This window comes from Fonsecaea nubica, assembly GCF_001646965.1.
Source record: "Fonsecaea nubica strain CBS 269.64 chromosome Unknown Scaff6, whole genome shotgun sequence".
Classification (NCBI taxonomy): domain Eukaryota; kingdom Fungi; phylum Ascomycota; class Eurotiomycetes; order Chaetothyriales; family Herpotrichiellaceae; genus Fonsecaea; species Fonsecaea nubica.
This window is the reverse complement of record NW_019173679.1, coordinates 210,936-225,079: the sequence shown is the minus strand read 5'-3', so window position 1 is coordinate 225,079 and position 14,144 is coordinate 210,936. Positions and strand designations below refer to the sequence as shown.

Here is a 14,144-nt window from a genome sequence, read left to right as displayed (position 1 = left end):
CCACTGACTCACCTCATTTCTGTTCCATCACAACAACCTTCTTTCTTCATTTTCCTTCCCCCTTTTCCGGATGCAGTGGCTGGAATTGGCTGCTTTGAATTTGGCCTGGATCACAACAGACTGCACGGCACTAGCTGTACACTTCTCTACCAGTCACTAACACGAGCCACTGTTATGTCTTTACTGCGGTAACGTCCGGCCATGACGATCGTTGAGGCACAGAGGTCCTGCCACTCAAAAGGGGTCGCTCCCGGACATACCCAGACTGCTATGAAGGCTGCCTTTGTGGGCTGATGCCATTACCTCGCTCGCCCCATGCACCAGGGTTCTTGCGCTTCTCTACCGAGCACACTCCGAGAGACATGCCGTCGATTTCCCTCGACACCGGCATCAAGGTCCTCGAGTTTTTGATGATGGAGATTAATTCTGGGTCGTCTGGGTCGTCCCATTGCGACGCTGGGAAAGAATCTCATTGGCCCCGTCAAACAGGGCTACAGCCTCACAGACCCTCCACCGCCGAAGCCGCCGAAGCCACCGAGCAAATCCGAGCTGGCCGCTGCTGGGCTAGCTCGACTAGGAAATGTTTCCAAGCCAGTCAGTGGAGCTAATGCATCACTGGTGGAATCAGTGGAATCGGCAAGGAATATGGTTCCAAAATTTAGTATTGGTGGATATGCCATGCCGACCCGAACCCAGGGCCACCAGGGCCACCAGGGCGACCTGGGCCACTACTCGCAACTACTTGGACGACGAATCCTCCACTATCAGCCATGCACATGTGCACGCCCTCTTTCCCCAAGTTTGATCGTCCGATCGTTCGATCTTCCCTTGGACCAACCCGCCTGGAAATTTGGCATGGAATCGGCACTCACCACCCAGAAGGCGACAATGGACGACCTAGGGGGTGGATTGTCGTCGGTAAAGTTTCTTGTGCGAAGCTCGGCTCTTGCGTCTGGCCAGCCCTGGCCATCTGGCAACGGAGGGGGGGGGGCGTTTCCTTATTACCTTCTTATTAGGTACTTGAACTGTGCAACGGAACCACCCCTCGCCGGCCAAGCTTGCAAACTGACGCAAGCGGAGCTGTTGTGAAGATCTCAGGGAAATGTACCGAGTATAATATCAACTCTGTTTGATAACGGAGCTTCTCTCTTTCTGAGCCCTTTCCCCCCTTCCTATCCTATCCCCCTGGAGGGAAAAACACATATACTCATTCAAACCATCGAGTCTGTTTACCAAGAACTTGTCCCCGAGGACGTCGTGTCTTGGGGATAAACATCATTCGCGGTTCTGTTACTATATGGACTATATGCCAATGTCTGCCCACTCTCTTGTGGACTTTGGCGTCAGCAATGGGGTGGGTGTATCACTGAACCCTTTGGGGTATCCCCTTTGATAGCGCGTGTCTGAATATTGACCATTGGAATTTTGTCTCGCAGCCTTTAAATGACATTGACTTTTCGATCTTTCAGCCGTTTATACGGAACGAGTATCTGAAAGAGCAACCGGGCTTCGTATCGTCAGATCAGCAACAACAGCAGCAGCAGCAACAACTGCAACATCTGCACCTCCACAATGTCATACTCCCCAGTCAACCGCTCGGTACCGGCGCCGGTCCTCCCGCGCAGTTCCCTCTGTCGCCGCCAATATCGTTTGCCGACTACGAGACGCTCCAATCCACCACCCCGGACGACTGCTACCACTCGAGCACGGGTCATTTCGAGCCGCAGGTTTCTGAGGAGGACGACTCACCCCAAAGCCACCAGGAGCAGCTAGAGGGCTCGAGGGTCAACGCGGCCGTCGCCGCACCACCACCCGTCAACTGGTCGAATGTCGTTCCCTGGGTCTCGACCAAGCCGCCCTCCTCGCGTGGACGGCCACGGGGCGGGAAACGAAGAGCCGCGGCGGCGCGAAATGGCGAGGCTGTAGCGGTCCCAACGACGGGGAAACCACCGGGCGCCAAACGAGGGAGGAAACCCCGAGCCGCGCGACAGCAAGCGACCAAGGCGCCGACGGAGGAGGACGACAAGGCGGCGCTCAAGGAAGCCAAGGCGGCGCACTCGGTCGTGGAGCGGCGGTACCGCGACAACCTCAACGGGAAGATGAGCCAGCTGTACTACGTGCTGAGGGAGGTGAACTCGCCGGGCCCGCACTCGCGGTTGTCGAGTACAAGCGGCGGTAGCGGCACCAGCGAAGTCACCACCACCACGACGCCTCTCCCTGCGTTCCAACCCCCGAGCCGAGTCCGCAAATCCGAGATCCTCAACAGCGCCATCGACTACATCCACCAGTCCGAGGTGGAGATGCGGCACATGGCCGACGAGATCAAGCACCTGCAAGACAAGGAGCGGACGATCCGGAACCTGGTCAAGTGCGAGGAGTGGTCTGTGCTGAGGGCACTTTTAAGTTCATGATTTTCTTTTGGGTCAGTGGTGAATGGGTCAATGAATGCATTTACGCGTGTGTATGGATATCTGCATATACGTTTTCGCGTGCGAGTGTGAGGGGGGACGAGGTGAGGTGAGGTTAATGGGTACGAACGATGGGGGTTGAAGAGAGGTGGTCCATCAACACCACTGGGGGATAGTCTGGTGACCAGGAGAAATCCTGCACTCACACAGAGACTGTGCAGTGTCGAACCAGTGTCAAAGACTTGGGTCGAGAGGAAGAAGTCAACAATCAATCAACAATCAACAACTAACTGTCTTCAACAAACGCGAGAAGCAAGAGATATGTCGTGCCGAGGAGCAGTCATCTCAGCCTCGAGAGCTGATTGGGAAGGGACATGGGGAAACGGGTGGTCGACAGATGAAATTACTAGGCGTAGTCACCTGTCTGTCCCGACTACAGCCAGCCCTAGGGAGGAGGAGTTCGTTTCGGTTTTTTTTCGGGACGAGGATGGGGGATTTTCATGTACAAAGAGGAAACTGTCGTCTGGTCACGATGGTTTTTATGAACGGGTGACAAGTCGACGGCTCCAGCGCAGGGAACGGACGGACGGAGGGAGGTCAATGTCCAAGGTCAATATAGATTATTTATCGGTTTATCATCGTGGTTGTCTGTTTGTTTTCTCTTCTTTGTGATCTCATGTCACGTCGCAAGGTCCCAGTAGGTCCGGTATGTCCAGTAATCTCGAGGTACAGCTCTACACTCTGCACTCTACAGAAAGCGGACCAGGATGAAGAGAAAAGTACCTCGTCGAGGGGAGAAGATTCGGAAAAGGCCCGGTGACCACGTATCCCGTATCCAATTATGGCCAATCGCTCATTGCGTGACCACGTATCACGTATCACGTATTGCGCACCTATCGCTCATCTCTACCGAGTAAGTCAGTGAGAGAACGAGGGAGCGAGTACCCGTTATCTACCCCCAAGAACCAAGAACCAAGTCTTGTATCTACCTATCAGTCTACAATTGACACTCACCAACCAGCCAAGAAAATGAGGGCTTTATGAACATTCCTCCCACCTCTACTTGTGCTCTGGATACCTAGTAGATGGTTTCAGCCAACACTTGTACTTGAGGACCTCGGTACCTGTTAGACGTTGGACTGCACGCTGCGATCGGCCGATCTGGCGAGTGTTTGTCACCCTCTCTTTCGCTTCTTCAAACTACTTGTACTTGGAATACGTGATTACCCAGGCAAGCCAGGGCACTAACGAGTCGGTGGGCACGAGGGAGGGCAGGCGACACCGACGATCTCACCGAACCCAAGCCCGCACCAGCAGGGCGCCGGTGGGGAGGATCGGCGAGGGAAATCAACCGCACTCTGATTATCAGGAGTAAACACGACAAAGGGAGAAGAAGCGAGCGAGCGAGCGAAGGGTCCATGTCGGATGTCGATGTCGAGAATGACGAGTCATTTTGGTAGCGCGGGAGGGGTTTGGATATAGTAGGTACTGTAACACATATTTGTAGGTAGGTATTTGATAGGTACTAGGTGGCACGGTGGGTATAGCTGTACCGAGTATGGATACAAGCACGAGTATGAACCGAGCAGGGTTACCCTTTTTGATCGCATGCTTGTACTATTATTACTATTATCGTGTACTGGGTACAAATGCCAAATGCCACATGCATAAAAAGAACATGTACGTCACAAACTACCCTAGATAGGCGGGTATGTATTGCATCATCGCCTAGTATCTGCACAATTACCTACTCCGTACGAAGTACTCGGTACAAATCGCACTACCGAGTAGTGTCTCGCGTCCATTAACCGCTTCAGGAAGGATCTGGTCCGCAACTCAATGGGCTCGTCTACACTAGTACTCCGTACTTAGACTTGTACCCTCGCACAAAGCAATCGATAACTGACAGAGGATGAGTACAAGTACAAGTAAACCAGCCCGGGTAATTCACCCGCGAACACTCTCTCACTCACCTTGCACTTTGCAGTCTCCGTCCCATTCTGCAGTCTCCAGTACGTGTCCGATGGCCTTGTCTACAAGTATCTACCCCGTAGAAGTACTCGCTCTCGCTACTTACTTACGTAGCACAACGCTGCTTTACGGAGTGGAAAAAAAAGGACAATAAAATAATACGGTCAAAATCGTGGTCATGACGCCAATTTCATTTGGACTATCTCCTTCAAAGCATCGCAGTCGCCTTCGCACCGCACCATGCGCTGCAGGACCGCCAGTTGATTCTGTAACCGCACAATCTCATCCGACATGTGCCTCATCTCTAGCTCCGACTCGTTGATGTACTGTAGAGCATTGCTCAAAATGTCCGATTTCCGCGGTTGCGGTTGTTCCCGTTGCGGTGACTGTGACTGCGACTGCGACTGCGACTGCGTCTCCCCCCACTGTGGTGATGAGTCGCTGTCGTCACTGTTGTTGGCGCTGCTGGCGCTGCTGGCGCTGCTGGACATGCGGCTCGTCCCCTCCAGCGTGCGGTGCAGCTGCCACATCTTTGCGTTGAGGTTGTTCCGGTATTTGCGCTCAATGGCCGAGTGCGTCTGCTTGGCCAGCGTCCGCTCGAGATCTTCGCTGTCACTCGAAGTGGTCCTCTTGAGCTTGGAGACTCGCTGCGAGTGCGTCTGTCTTCTCGATCCGGCGTTTGTGCGCTTCTCCCGGCTCCCTGCCCGGCGGCGGGTCGTCGAGTTCTGCGATGCCGTGGTCGTCACAGCGCAATCTTCAACTTCGGAAGAAGCCGAGGACTCAGAAAGAGCCAGCTCGAAACTGGAGAGCTGGTAATCTCTGGTAGAATCGCTCTTTACCACCTCATCCTCGCCAGCATATACTGGGAGGTTGTTGGGGCTGTAGGACCGCATTGGGTCTGACACATACGGGAGAAATGATGTGTTTGCGGTGGAGGATGTCTGGGTCGGAATCTTCTGATACATGAGGCTTGCATCCATAGTATTCCAGGGATATTGAGATTGGTTATAGTATTGCCGTGACTGGCCAAAGTTTGTAGTATTGGACTGGTCGTACGAGGCTAGAGGGTTTGACGCGCACCCAAAGAGCCCGTCCATGTCGGCGTTGGTTAGGGTAAAGTTGTACCAGTCGTCCATGTCCATCATGGAGTCTTGTTGCGGGATGATGGTATCCATTGCTCAGGACTTGTGAGATTGAGTAATGATAATGATTCAAAGTGTAGAGGTAGGTTGGTGTTGGTGTTGGAGCTGGAGATCCATTGTGGCAAGGAGGGCGCGGGCAGCGTCATATATAATTGAGGCTTTGTAGCCATCTTGGGACGATCTCGAGCGAGCGTGCTCGGCGTGCTAGACTTCGGAGATGATGCAAACAGGTTCGGTGGAGGAGAGGATTGAAACTCGGAGATGACGAAAATCAGAAATCTACTCGGTACTGCTATCAAAGTGTAGACCCTGTAGATCGTGTAGGTCAGAGTGAGACCAGTCGAGACCTCGCGGGCCACGGAGGACAAGCGGAGTGCAGCGCTGCGATACCAGAGAGTCGGCAGTAGTGAACAGAGAGATGCGCGCACTCAGTGTAACGACGGAGTATCTACGGGTACAAGAATGCCCCTAATTATTAGGCTTATCGTCTACCTACAAGTAGCGAGCGAGATCTCGGGGCACGTTCTTGGGGGTTTCATGTCCTAGGGGAGCCTAGTACAAAGTCCATGGGTACCTTGGGTATCTTCCCAAGACACACGGGGGACTCCCTAGCTTATAAGCATCCTAAGATAGCTACACAGCCAGGCCCAGACTCGCTCCGACCATTGTGCGCCGCATGTCCGAGCAACACCTGAGCACCTGAGCCAAGCCTCATGGCCGTGCCTGGCCATCTCCTCTCTCAGGTACCTGTTGGCTCCGCATCATTGTTCCACAACCAATCCGAGTCCACAATAACCTGCTCCTCTCACGCCCGGACTCCACGGGCCTCGTCAGTCATCAACACACCACCCCTCCGAACTACATCCGAGCCTGTCCGAGTTAATCACCTCCGAGTTGAGTCCCTGAACGACGTGTGCTGCTTCAAAAAGGGGCTTGTTCCCAGCAAACTTGGTATTACTACAAAGCTAGGAGAAAATTCACAAAAGAAAAAAGAGCGGACAAGGAGACACGCAAAACTCAACTTCTATCCCAACCGCAGCCGAAATAGCCATGCATTTTACACGCTACAAGGCTACACCCTCAGATCTCCCTAAAATACTTCCGGACACCGAAACAAAAGGTCAGAGGAACGCAATCCTCAAACCGGAGATATACCCTGGGATCCCCATAGGATCTTCTCCATCAACTCATAAGGCGAGTCCTCAGACCGCCCACCGTCGTCCCCAGATGCTTCATTCGAGGGATGCCCATAATACATCAGAGTGTCCGAGCTTGTGCTTCGCTCCCACGCTGGTATGGCATCGCCGCTCGCACCATACTCGGTCCCAACCTCGGAGCCGTGGTGGGCATTGAGACGAGCCAGCGCCCGCACAGCTCGGGCAATGGGAGCAGAGAGCTCATTGGGATCCAGCGACGAGTTGATGCTCGACATGACCACAATCAGCTTGTCAAGCAATGTCCGCACCCGGGGTTTACTCTGAGGCTGTTTCAGAATCCCAAGCAGCAGTGCCGAGCTCAGAGACCGATGCACCGCCGCCCAAGATTGTGTGGCAAACCGAGTCACATTGGACAATCCCAGAAATGCATCCACCGTGTTGGCCATGTTCTCCAAGCACGTGGCCCGAAAGTTGCCTAGTTCCGACGAGGTCTGCCTGCGTTTCAACGCGGACCGATACAGCTCCGATAAGATATATGACCGATGAAGATAGAGGTTCCAATGCTCCAGTTGGTCCCTCATCGACTGGCACGCCGTCGCGTCTTTGAGGTGGTGGAGCGCGTGATCCATCATTCTGGACAAATCCTCCTGATGACGGTTGATCCGTATCAGTTCTTGCCGGGGGTCCGTGTGTTTACTCCTCTCCCGCACAATTTCGAGCCCTGTCTCGCACAAGATCTTCATGCAGTCGGTATATGATAACCACGTGTTGTCGACGGGCTGTACGGATTTGTGATGCGAGATGGTAGGGGTCGATGACGCTCGATCGAATGTAATCGAGATGAGACTGTCCTGCCAGACGATCCGCCACCTATGAGTGTTGTCAGTGAGAACGCTCGGATGGCGCCAATTCAAAAGTCGCTTTGACTTACCAAAGCTCCTCACGGACCGACCTCTCAGCCTCGCTGCTGGTCCGGTAGGTCTTTTGATGGAGACCGAGGCTCTGTCCGATCCGGATAGTCAGCCCTTTCGGGGCGGTCAGCAGAATAATCTCCACCCGAATATCGGCACTTACCGAGCAAGCACCAGGCGATGCCAGAGTTCATGTTATTGGAGATGACGTTCCCCAGCACCAGCAACGTCTGGATATCCAGCAACTTGGAGTTGGACAAGTAATTGATGATGCGGAGACATTCATATGCACAGCACACTGCACCACGGTAAGCTCTTGATTTCACCACCAACGGACTGCTTCTCACCATAGACCTGACTGGTCAGTTGGCGTTCTTTATGCGGCAATGACGAACACTGGTAGCCGGAAGCGAGAATGGCGAACAGTAACCCCACCCAGTGGAGGGTTTTCCCGTATATGTTGTCATTCGAAAGAGCCTCGTAAGGAGCATCCCTGCTCGCGGCAGCCTTGTTGATGAGGAAGTGGGTGAGTTCGCCCTCAAATTGTTTAATGTCCACTACTCCAGGGAAAAGAACATGAGCCGTGTCGCGGTACTGTGCAAAGTATTGCAGGCAATCGGCGTCGGTCGGCAACAGCCTGCACATTGCCTGCAGTCTGGCATAAGATCCGTGGGGTAAGCCCCAAAGGTCCACGAAAGGGTAGGTGGCACTCTCGTTATCTAGACCAAACAGAGGTAGGATGCTTTTGCCGAGCACATCCTGGACATCATACTCGTTGGGGTCACTCTTGAGCGAAAATACCATGGCCGGGACCGAGTTGCCGCCCAGATGGACGGTCTCGCCCGTGACTTCATTGCTGGTGTGGATGGCAAAGTTGTCCTGGTCGACACCTTCACTGCTCGAGTCTCCTCCCGTTCTCTCGACCTTGGGCCTGCCCACCAGCGTCGAGGGAGACCCGTCCCTTCCCGGCAGATCTTTCAGCTCGGTCCGCAGCTCTTGAATGGCCTGTTCGATCGTCTGCAATCTCTCACTGATCCTGCTCCACCCCATGGGCTGTCCTTCGATCGGAGTGCTGGGTGGGATTCCCTGGCCGGCAATTGTTATCGTCGTCGTGGTGTTCGCGTCGATATTCGCGCGCTTGGACAAGGGCTCATAGAGGCAGAGCTCAGGGTGGTTACGGTCGATGCATTTTTGACAGGGGTGTTGATAGTTGCAACCCACCTTCCTCTGGCGACAGGGATGGCAGGCCTTTTGCCCGCGGGCCTTGCGCTTGCGACGTAGACGTTCATTGATCTCTTCCTGAGTCAACGCTTCCACCTTTGGTTGTGCCTCGTCCCCTGGGGTGGTTATCTGGTAGTGGCCCCGGCTCGAATCCATTGTAAACGAGCACTTTCGGAGGACCTGCGCGGTGGGCGCTATCCGAAAACTACCGCAAGAAGAAGCTGGGCGGAGGGGAGGGGGGGGCCACTATCCAGCTCTTCGCGGGTGGCCCTCGCGAACTTGGGGCTTGGGGGCCTCTGGAGAAGGAGGGAAAGGAGCAAGATTAAGAGTGATTGTTTGGCATATGGTCCTGCCCAAAAAAAAAGGCCGAGGTGAGCGACGGAGCGACAAAACTGGACAAGAGATTGGGAGGAAAATCGGGGATCAGCTGATATTGAAGGAAGAGAGAGAGCCGCGATAGGCTCCGTGGGCCGTGGCTTCCTTGTGTGAGTGTGTTGTGTGCTTGGCTGGCAGCTGGGAGGAGGGAAATGCGATCCCGCACCTGTGCCTTGTACTGAGTAAGTAAAAGGATCGGGAAGGTGAGGCGGGCACAAGTTTTGACCAGCAGAGTCAGTTTTTTTTTCGGCGGGTTCGGCGGCCTCGGGGAGCAGATCGTAGGCTGTACGGAGTAGGTAGTGGGCTCTTCTAGGGCTGTCCCTCGTGGGTTTGGCCCCCTGTCGAAATCTACTTTCCTTACCCGTCAGCCCCGTAACTAGGCACCCAAAGTCGCTAAAACCGGAGCCATGGAATCTCTGTCTGCCCCCCTCCTAAACCACAAAGTATCTACCGCGCGAGCGAGTCGTCATTCCATGGGAAACTATTTAAGTCTGCGTGTGGCCCTTCCCCCCCCCCCCCCGGTCTCCCTTACGCCCCGCATCGCGAAAACGGGAGGGCACACACCAGCACGCCAGAAAAGGCGTTGGTCGCGTCGGAGCTCATTTCCTTTTCGTCCAAAAACCCGCCCCCCCGGCCGGCTGAGAAAGTCCACCGGCGCGTTTTTGTCAATTGTGCATGCATCCGTGTCCCGAGTACGAGGGTTACATGCTTTGTACAAGTAGTTGTGACCGCCGGTACCTGGTTGACTGAGTCGATGCCCACTGCCGTCGCCTTCGCCACTTGCCATTTCACTACTGTGGCGAAAGGGAAGGAGGCAAAAAGGCAAAAGGCAAAAAGGGCGGTCGGGTTACACAAAACGCGAGGAGAGGAGGTGAACTAAGCTCGAAAAGCGTCCTGTGACGGACTACACTAGGCTGTATCACCTCGCTTATATCCACGGTGACTTGGGAAGCGCAACAGGATTCAATTCAGGACCGTAGATCAGGATCATGGCCTGGTTGCTTGGTCCATATCAGAAGCTGTGTCGACGAGATCTGACATGACCCCAGTTGATTGCGTCTGCATCCGTGCGACACGACCAAGGCTCGTTGGTTCACCTCGAATACTTGCCAACTACCTGGCTACTCTACTCGACTCGACAGTCTGATAGTCGGATCGGATCTATCCGACTGTCGTTATCCCTGTTGTCCCTATGGGGATTCACTACAGATACAGATCGAATTTTGAGGAGAGACTCGGACACGTAGCATTAACGAATGTCAGCCTAGCGATGAGTTCTCGCAAGACGAGGCTAGGCGCCAATGACTCCCTTTTCTCCGCGTGTCACTCCAACTCTGACCTAGAATTGACGACAATCGAGTCAGAAAAGAGCCACCACCACCACTGGTATTGTGCTGGGTGCTTGAAAGCTCAAGGTGTGCGTGCCGCCAGCAGCTTCGTGACTTTTTTTACGAGACGTTCTAAACAGGGCACTCGAGAAAAGACAACGCAAAGCTTTGGGGAGGGTGAGAGAACATTCCTAAATAAAGGTGGCTAATTAACTATACTAGTACTGTGACCGCTTTAGCCTGCAAAAGAGAGTCGTACATGTCGTGTCATTCCGGTTCACTCGTCCAATGTGCCCTGTCCAGAGCTTTTCTCTCTCTCACTGCGGGGGGAAAAAGAGAGAGAGAGAGAAGGGGGGGAGTGTATTCAGTGCTTGCGACGAGTGACCGCATAGGAAGAAGCCCTGTGTTGGTGGTCGTTTTTGTCTTTGTTTTCTTTGCGTTCCTTTTGTGACCGACCCCCTGAAAACTAGCTTCAGCCCTACCTCGGGCTCCAAGTTAAGAGCGCTCCTCGGGATTCGTGGTTCGAGCCTCATCGCTTTCCCAACTTCTCAGCCACATTTTGTTTGCGCTGTTTGCACATTTCAGGATGGACCAGATGCGCCGGATCCCTTGGGCCACTGCTTCCTTGGCCTCACCGACGAGGTTGTCCCGGCCGTAATTGAGGTCGATTTGACAGGACCGGCTTCGAGATCGTCTAGCTTTCGTTGGCCCGATCGCTTTTTCTCAAGTTCAGCTTTGAGAATCCGTAATATTGTAGGAGTATAGACAATACCCAGCACGAACAATGTGCTGCCGATTGATATGCCGACTGCAGTGTGAGGGTCAGCATCCGGGAAGAACAAGATTTGGGCTGGTGGTAGGGTCGAGACGTACATAACTTGGGAAATATCCATCCCGGCCTGTAGACGAGCTGATCCATATTGTGCGGAAAGGTGGTGATGTTCAGCGAGAACAAAGATGTAAGGAACGAGAGCGGGAACTGGCATCGAGGCTGTCAGTGGTTACATGCTCCTCCAGCGGCGATCAAGTTGGACGTGGAATGTGGAACAACTTACGAAGACCGCCGTGACATAGGTGAAGACCATGATTGTCTTGCCTTGTCTTGCCGACTCTCGTCCTTGTCTTGCCGACTCTTGTCCTTGTTTTACCGACTCTTGTGCCTCCTCATACTGCATTTTATTCAACAGCAGGTCCAAAGTCGCTTGAACCTAGAATTGGAGTGTCAGAGTTTTGCAGGGAAAACCGTAACCAGAGCTGCAAGTGTGTCACTTACAACCTGCGCCCTCTCTGCTGCCAAGTTCTCTAGACTTCGAAGATGCTTGATGATATATTTTGGTCCATGAAACAAACCGTCCTCCTTGGTTGCCTTCCCTGTGGACGATTCGTCCTTTGGGGGGATGTTCCTAAATTCGGTCCATACCACCTCCTGGTCAGTCGCCACAGATACTAGAATCTTGAGCTCCCCTGAATGTCTTGCATCTCTTCCACAAGTTCAATCGCTTGGTTCACCAAGTCCCCAGTCGAAACTTTGTTGGATCCTGCTTGACTCTCTTCTTGTTTCGTCTGTTCCGCCTGCTCCGAGAACTCTGATTTGAACCCGTTGCGTAGCCTGTCTCCTCGTCTCCTCTACGACATGAAACATCAGGCCATAGCTCGGATAGAACCGGGACGATCGAGAACTTACCATTTCTTCAATCCAGTGCGCGAAAAGCTGAAAAATATTTACATCCAGCAGGTCGTTGGATTGATCGTTCCCCGACACAGGGAGCTCCACGTTTCTGAATATATCAATGTAGGATGCGGTAATCATTCCCGCACAATCGTTCACTGTGACGGGGGTTGGTGATTCGCGATCTGGATACCATCCACAGTTCTTCGAGATTTTGGCAAGCACGGTGGCAAACAAGGGGTCGCTTCGTCCGGATGGTTTGCCATCTTGCTCGGTGGGTGGCGCAGTCGAACTTGTTACGATTGTTCCTAATCGACAATGTTAGAACGGCTATAATGAATCGTTTATACAACTCACTTTCATCGATGACCCAGAGACAAAATTGATCCACACGGAGGATATCAGGAGATTTGAAGTATTCGACAGGATTGAAGGCTTTGTTAGGTGAATATCCGCGGTCACTTAACATGTAGGCCACAGCTCGACTGACAACCTGATTGTAGTCGGATTCGATGGTGTCGGGTGCAGCATGGTAGGGATACTGATCTAGAGTCCGTGAGTACGATATATCCTTTGATATTGTATTTTCACCCCGAGGCCTCGGCTTCCCAAAAGTGATGTATGGTATCTAAGGCGGATGTTAGTTGTCAAATATCTTCATCCGGCTGAAGTAGAGTGTAGCATCAACACTCACATAGGTGGCGAGGAGGTCAGTGGTTTCCTCAATCGGTTCCCCTTGCGACGGCATCGGCGTAACTGTCTCCTTGATTTGGTGATTCTGTAGCGAGCCTAACATCAGCGGGGTCTTCGACTCGAGGGTTGACGGCAGGGACTGACCCAGCAGGACGGTGATATGTAATGGACATCGGCCCCATCGATCAAAGATTCATCCCAACTCTTCCGGAAGAAGCTGAGCATGTCTCGTTGTTGACGGTCCTTCTTTCGAGATGGCCATTTGCAAATATTTTGTACCACGCCCTTCGCATTGCAATCATTAGCTGAACGCATCAAGGATCTGGTTGAAAGGGCAGGAGAGGAGAGAGAGTTTTACCATCATCGAGTTCAACTAGGAAACGGCGTGTTAATATCATTTCTCGATGGCTCGCGGTTGCTCACTTACACTGTTTTCATGTAAATGGACCCATCGAATAGGGTCTTTCTTCTGGTCTTCCTTCTGGTCTTCTTTCTCGGACCCATCAAAGAACTGTTTCAAGTCTAGGACTTCATCTAGGCGGAAACCAAGACTACTCTGTATGTCTTCACTTGTCAACATCTTGTCCAAGGCTTCCCTGTCCTTCAGGTCTTTGGCTTCGATAGGTCTTTGTACGCACAACACTCGTTTTGAATCGTCGGACAAGTGATCTTTCCTTTGTCGGTAAAAGCCAGTCACGGTGGCAAATCCTGAAACTTCGTCACTGTCTTTCCCATCGCGTTCACCGCCTTGACAGACATGAATGACTCGGTGATTTTTGAGGATTCTCTCGATCTGACTATCCAGAGAAGCAGTATCCAGGGTTTCTGTGTTGATTTCTTCAGTCTCCTCTGGCGTTCTTGTCACCATTTTCTTCGCTGCCTCTATGCTTGTTGCATCCCAGTGATGTCTTGTAAGCAACCATACTAGGACTCGGAGCTTCCGGTGTTGCGTTACTATCGTCAAGACATCTTCGGCTCCAGTCGTCTCTGGTCCATTGGCAGGTTTGGGCCTTTTTTCAAAGTGTTTTTTTCAGCTCCGCATGATGTTCTGATCTCATCGCCAGCCATATTAGGTTCAATTCTGTTGCAACGTGTGCGCCATGGGACTTCTCCACATATTCCAGTAGACATTTCCACAGGTCTTCGTCATCCACCACGAGTGCAATTCCTTCCCACTCCAACCATCGACTTATCTTGTCGCCAGGTCGTGAAATTAGCCAATCAACAACGCCTTCAATTTCTTCTGCCTCGCTTTTGTCCCGGTCGTCG

At 52.9% G+C, this 14,144-nt stretch overlaps 4 protein-coding genes across 4 annotated transcripts; 1 reads left to right on the top strand and 3 right to left on the bottom strand.

Moving 5' to 3' along the window:
• Nucleotides 1-1,312: 1,312 nt before the first annotated feature.
• On the top strand, nucleotides 1,313-2,411 carry AYO20_01479 (hypothetical protein; the record flags this gene model as incomplete). Its single annotated transcript, XM_022639785.1, has 2 exons — nucleotides 1,313-1,354; nucleotides 1,470-2,411. 2 exons carry the CDS (start codon nucleotides 1,313-1,315, stop codon nucleotides 2,409-2,411), a joined length of 984 nt encoding a protein of 327 aa, XP_022504173.1.
• A 2,144-nt stretch (nucleotides 2,412-4,555) lies between these two features.
• On the bottom strand, nucleotides 4,556-5,554 carry AYO20_01478 (hypothetical protein; the record flags this gene model as incomplete). Its single annotated transcript, XM_022639784.1, has 1 exon — nucleotides 4,556-5,554. The coding sequence occupies one exon, from the start codon at nucleotides 5,552-5,554 to the stop codon at nucleotides 4,556-4,558; it is 999 nt and encodes a 332-aa protein (XP_022504172.1).
• A 1,105-nt stretch (nucleotides 5,555-6,659) lies between these two features.
• AYO20_01477 (hypothetical protein) lies at nucleotides 6,660-8,966 on the bottom strand (the record flags this gene model as incomplete). Its single annotated transcript, XM_022639783.1, has 4 exons — nucleotides 6,660-7,548; nucleotides 7,610-7,703; nucleotides 7,753-7,887; nucleotides 7,937-8,966. 4 exons carry the CDS (start codon nucleotides 8,964-8,966, stop codon nucleotides 6,660-6,662), a joined length of 2,148 nt encoding a protein of 715 aa, XP_022504171.1.
• A 2,128-nt stretch (nucleotides 8,967-11,094) lies between these two features.
• On the bottom strand, nucleotides 11,095-13,743 carry AYO20_01476 (elongation factor 2; the record flags this gene model as incomplete). Its single annotated transcript, XM_022639782.1, has 11 exons — nucleotides 11,095-11,321; nucleotides 11,387-11,492; nucleotides 11,569-11,721; nucleotides 11,787-11,939; nucleotides 12,023-12,139; nucleotides 12,198-12,490; nucleotides 12,540-12,810; nucleotides 12,877-12,960; nucleotides 13,020-13,160; nucleotides 13,234-13,248; nucleotides 13,303-13,743. The coding sequence occupies 11 exons, from the start codon at nucleotides 13,741-13,743 to the stop codon at nucleotides 11,095-11,097; spliced, it is 2,001 nt and encodes a 666-aa protein (XP_022504170.1).
• Between the last annotated feature and the right edge of the window lie 401 nt (nucleotides 13,744-14,144).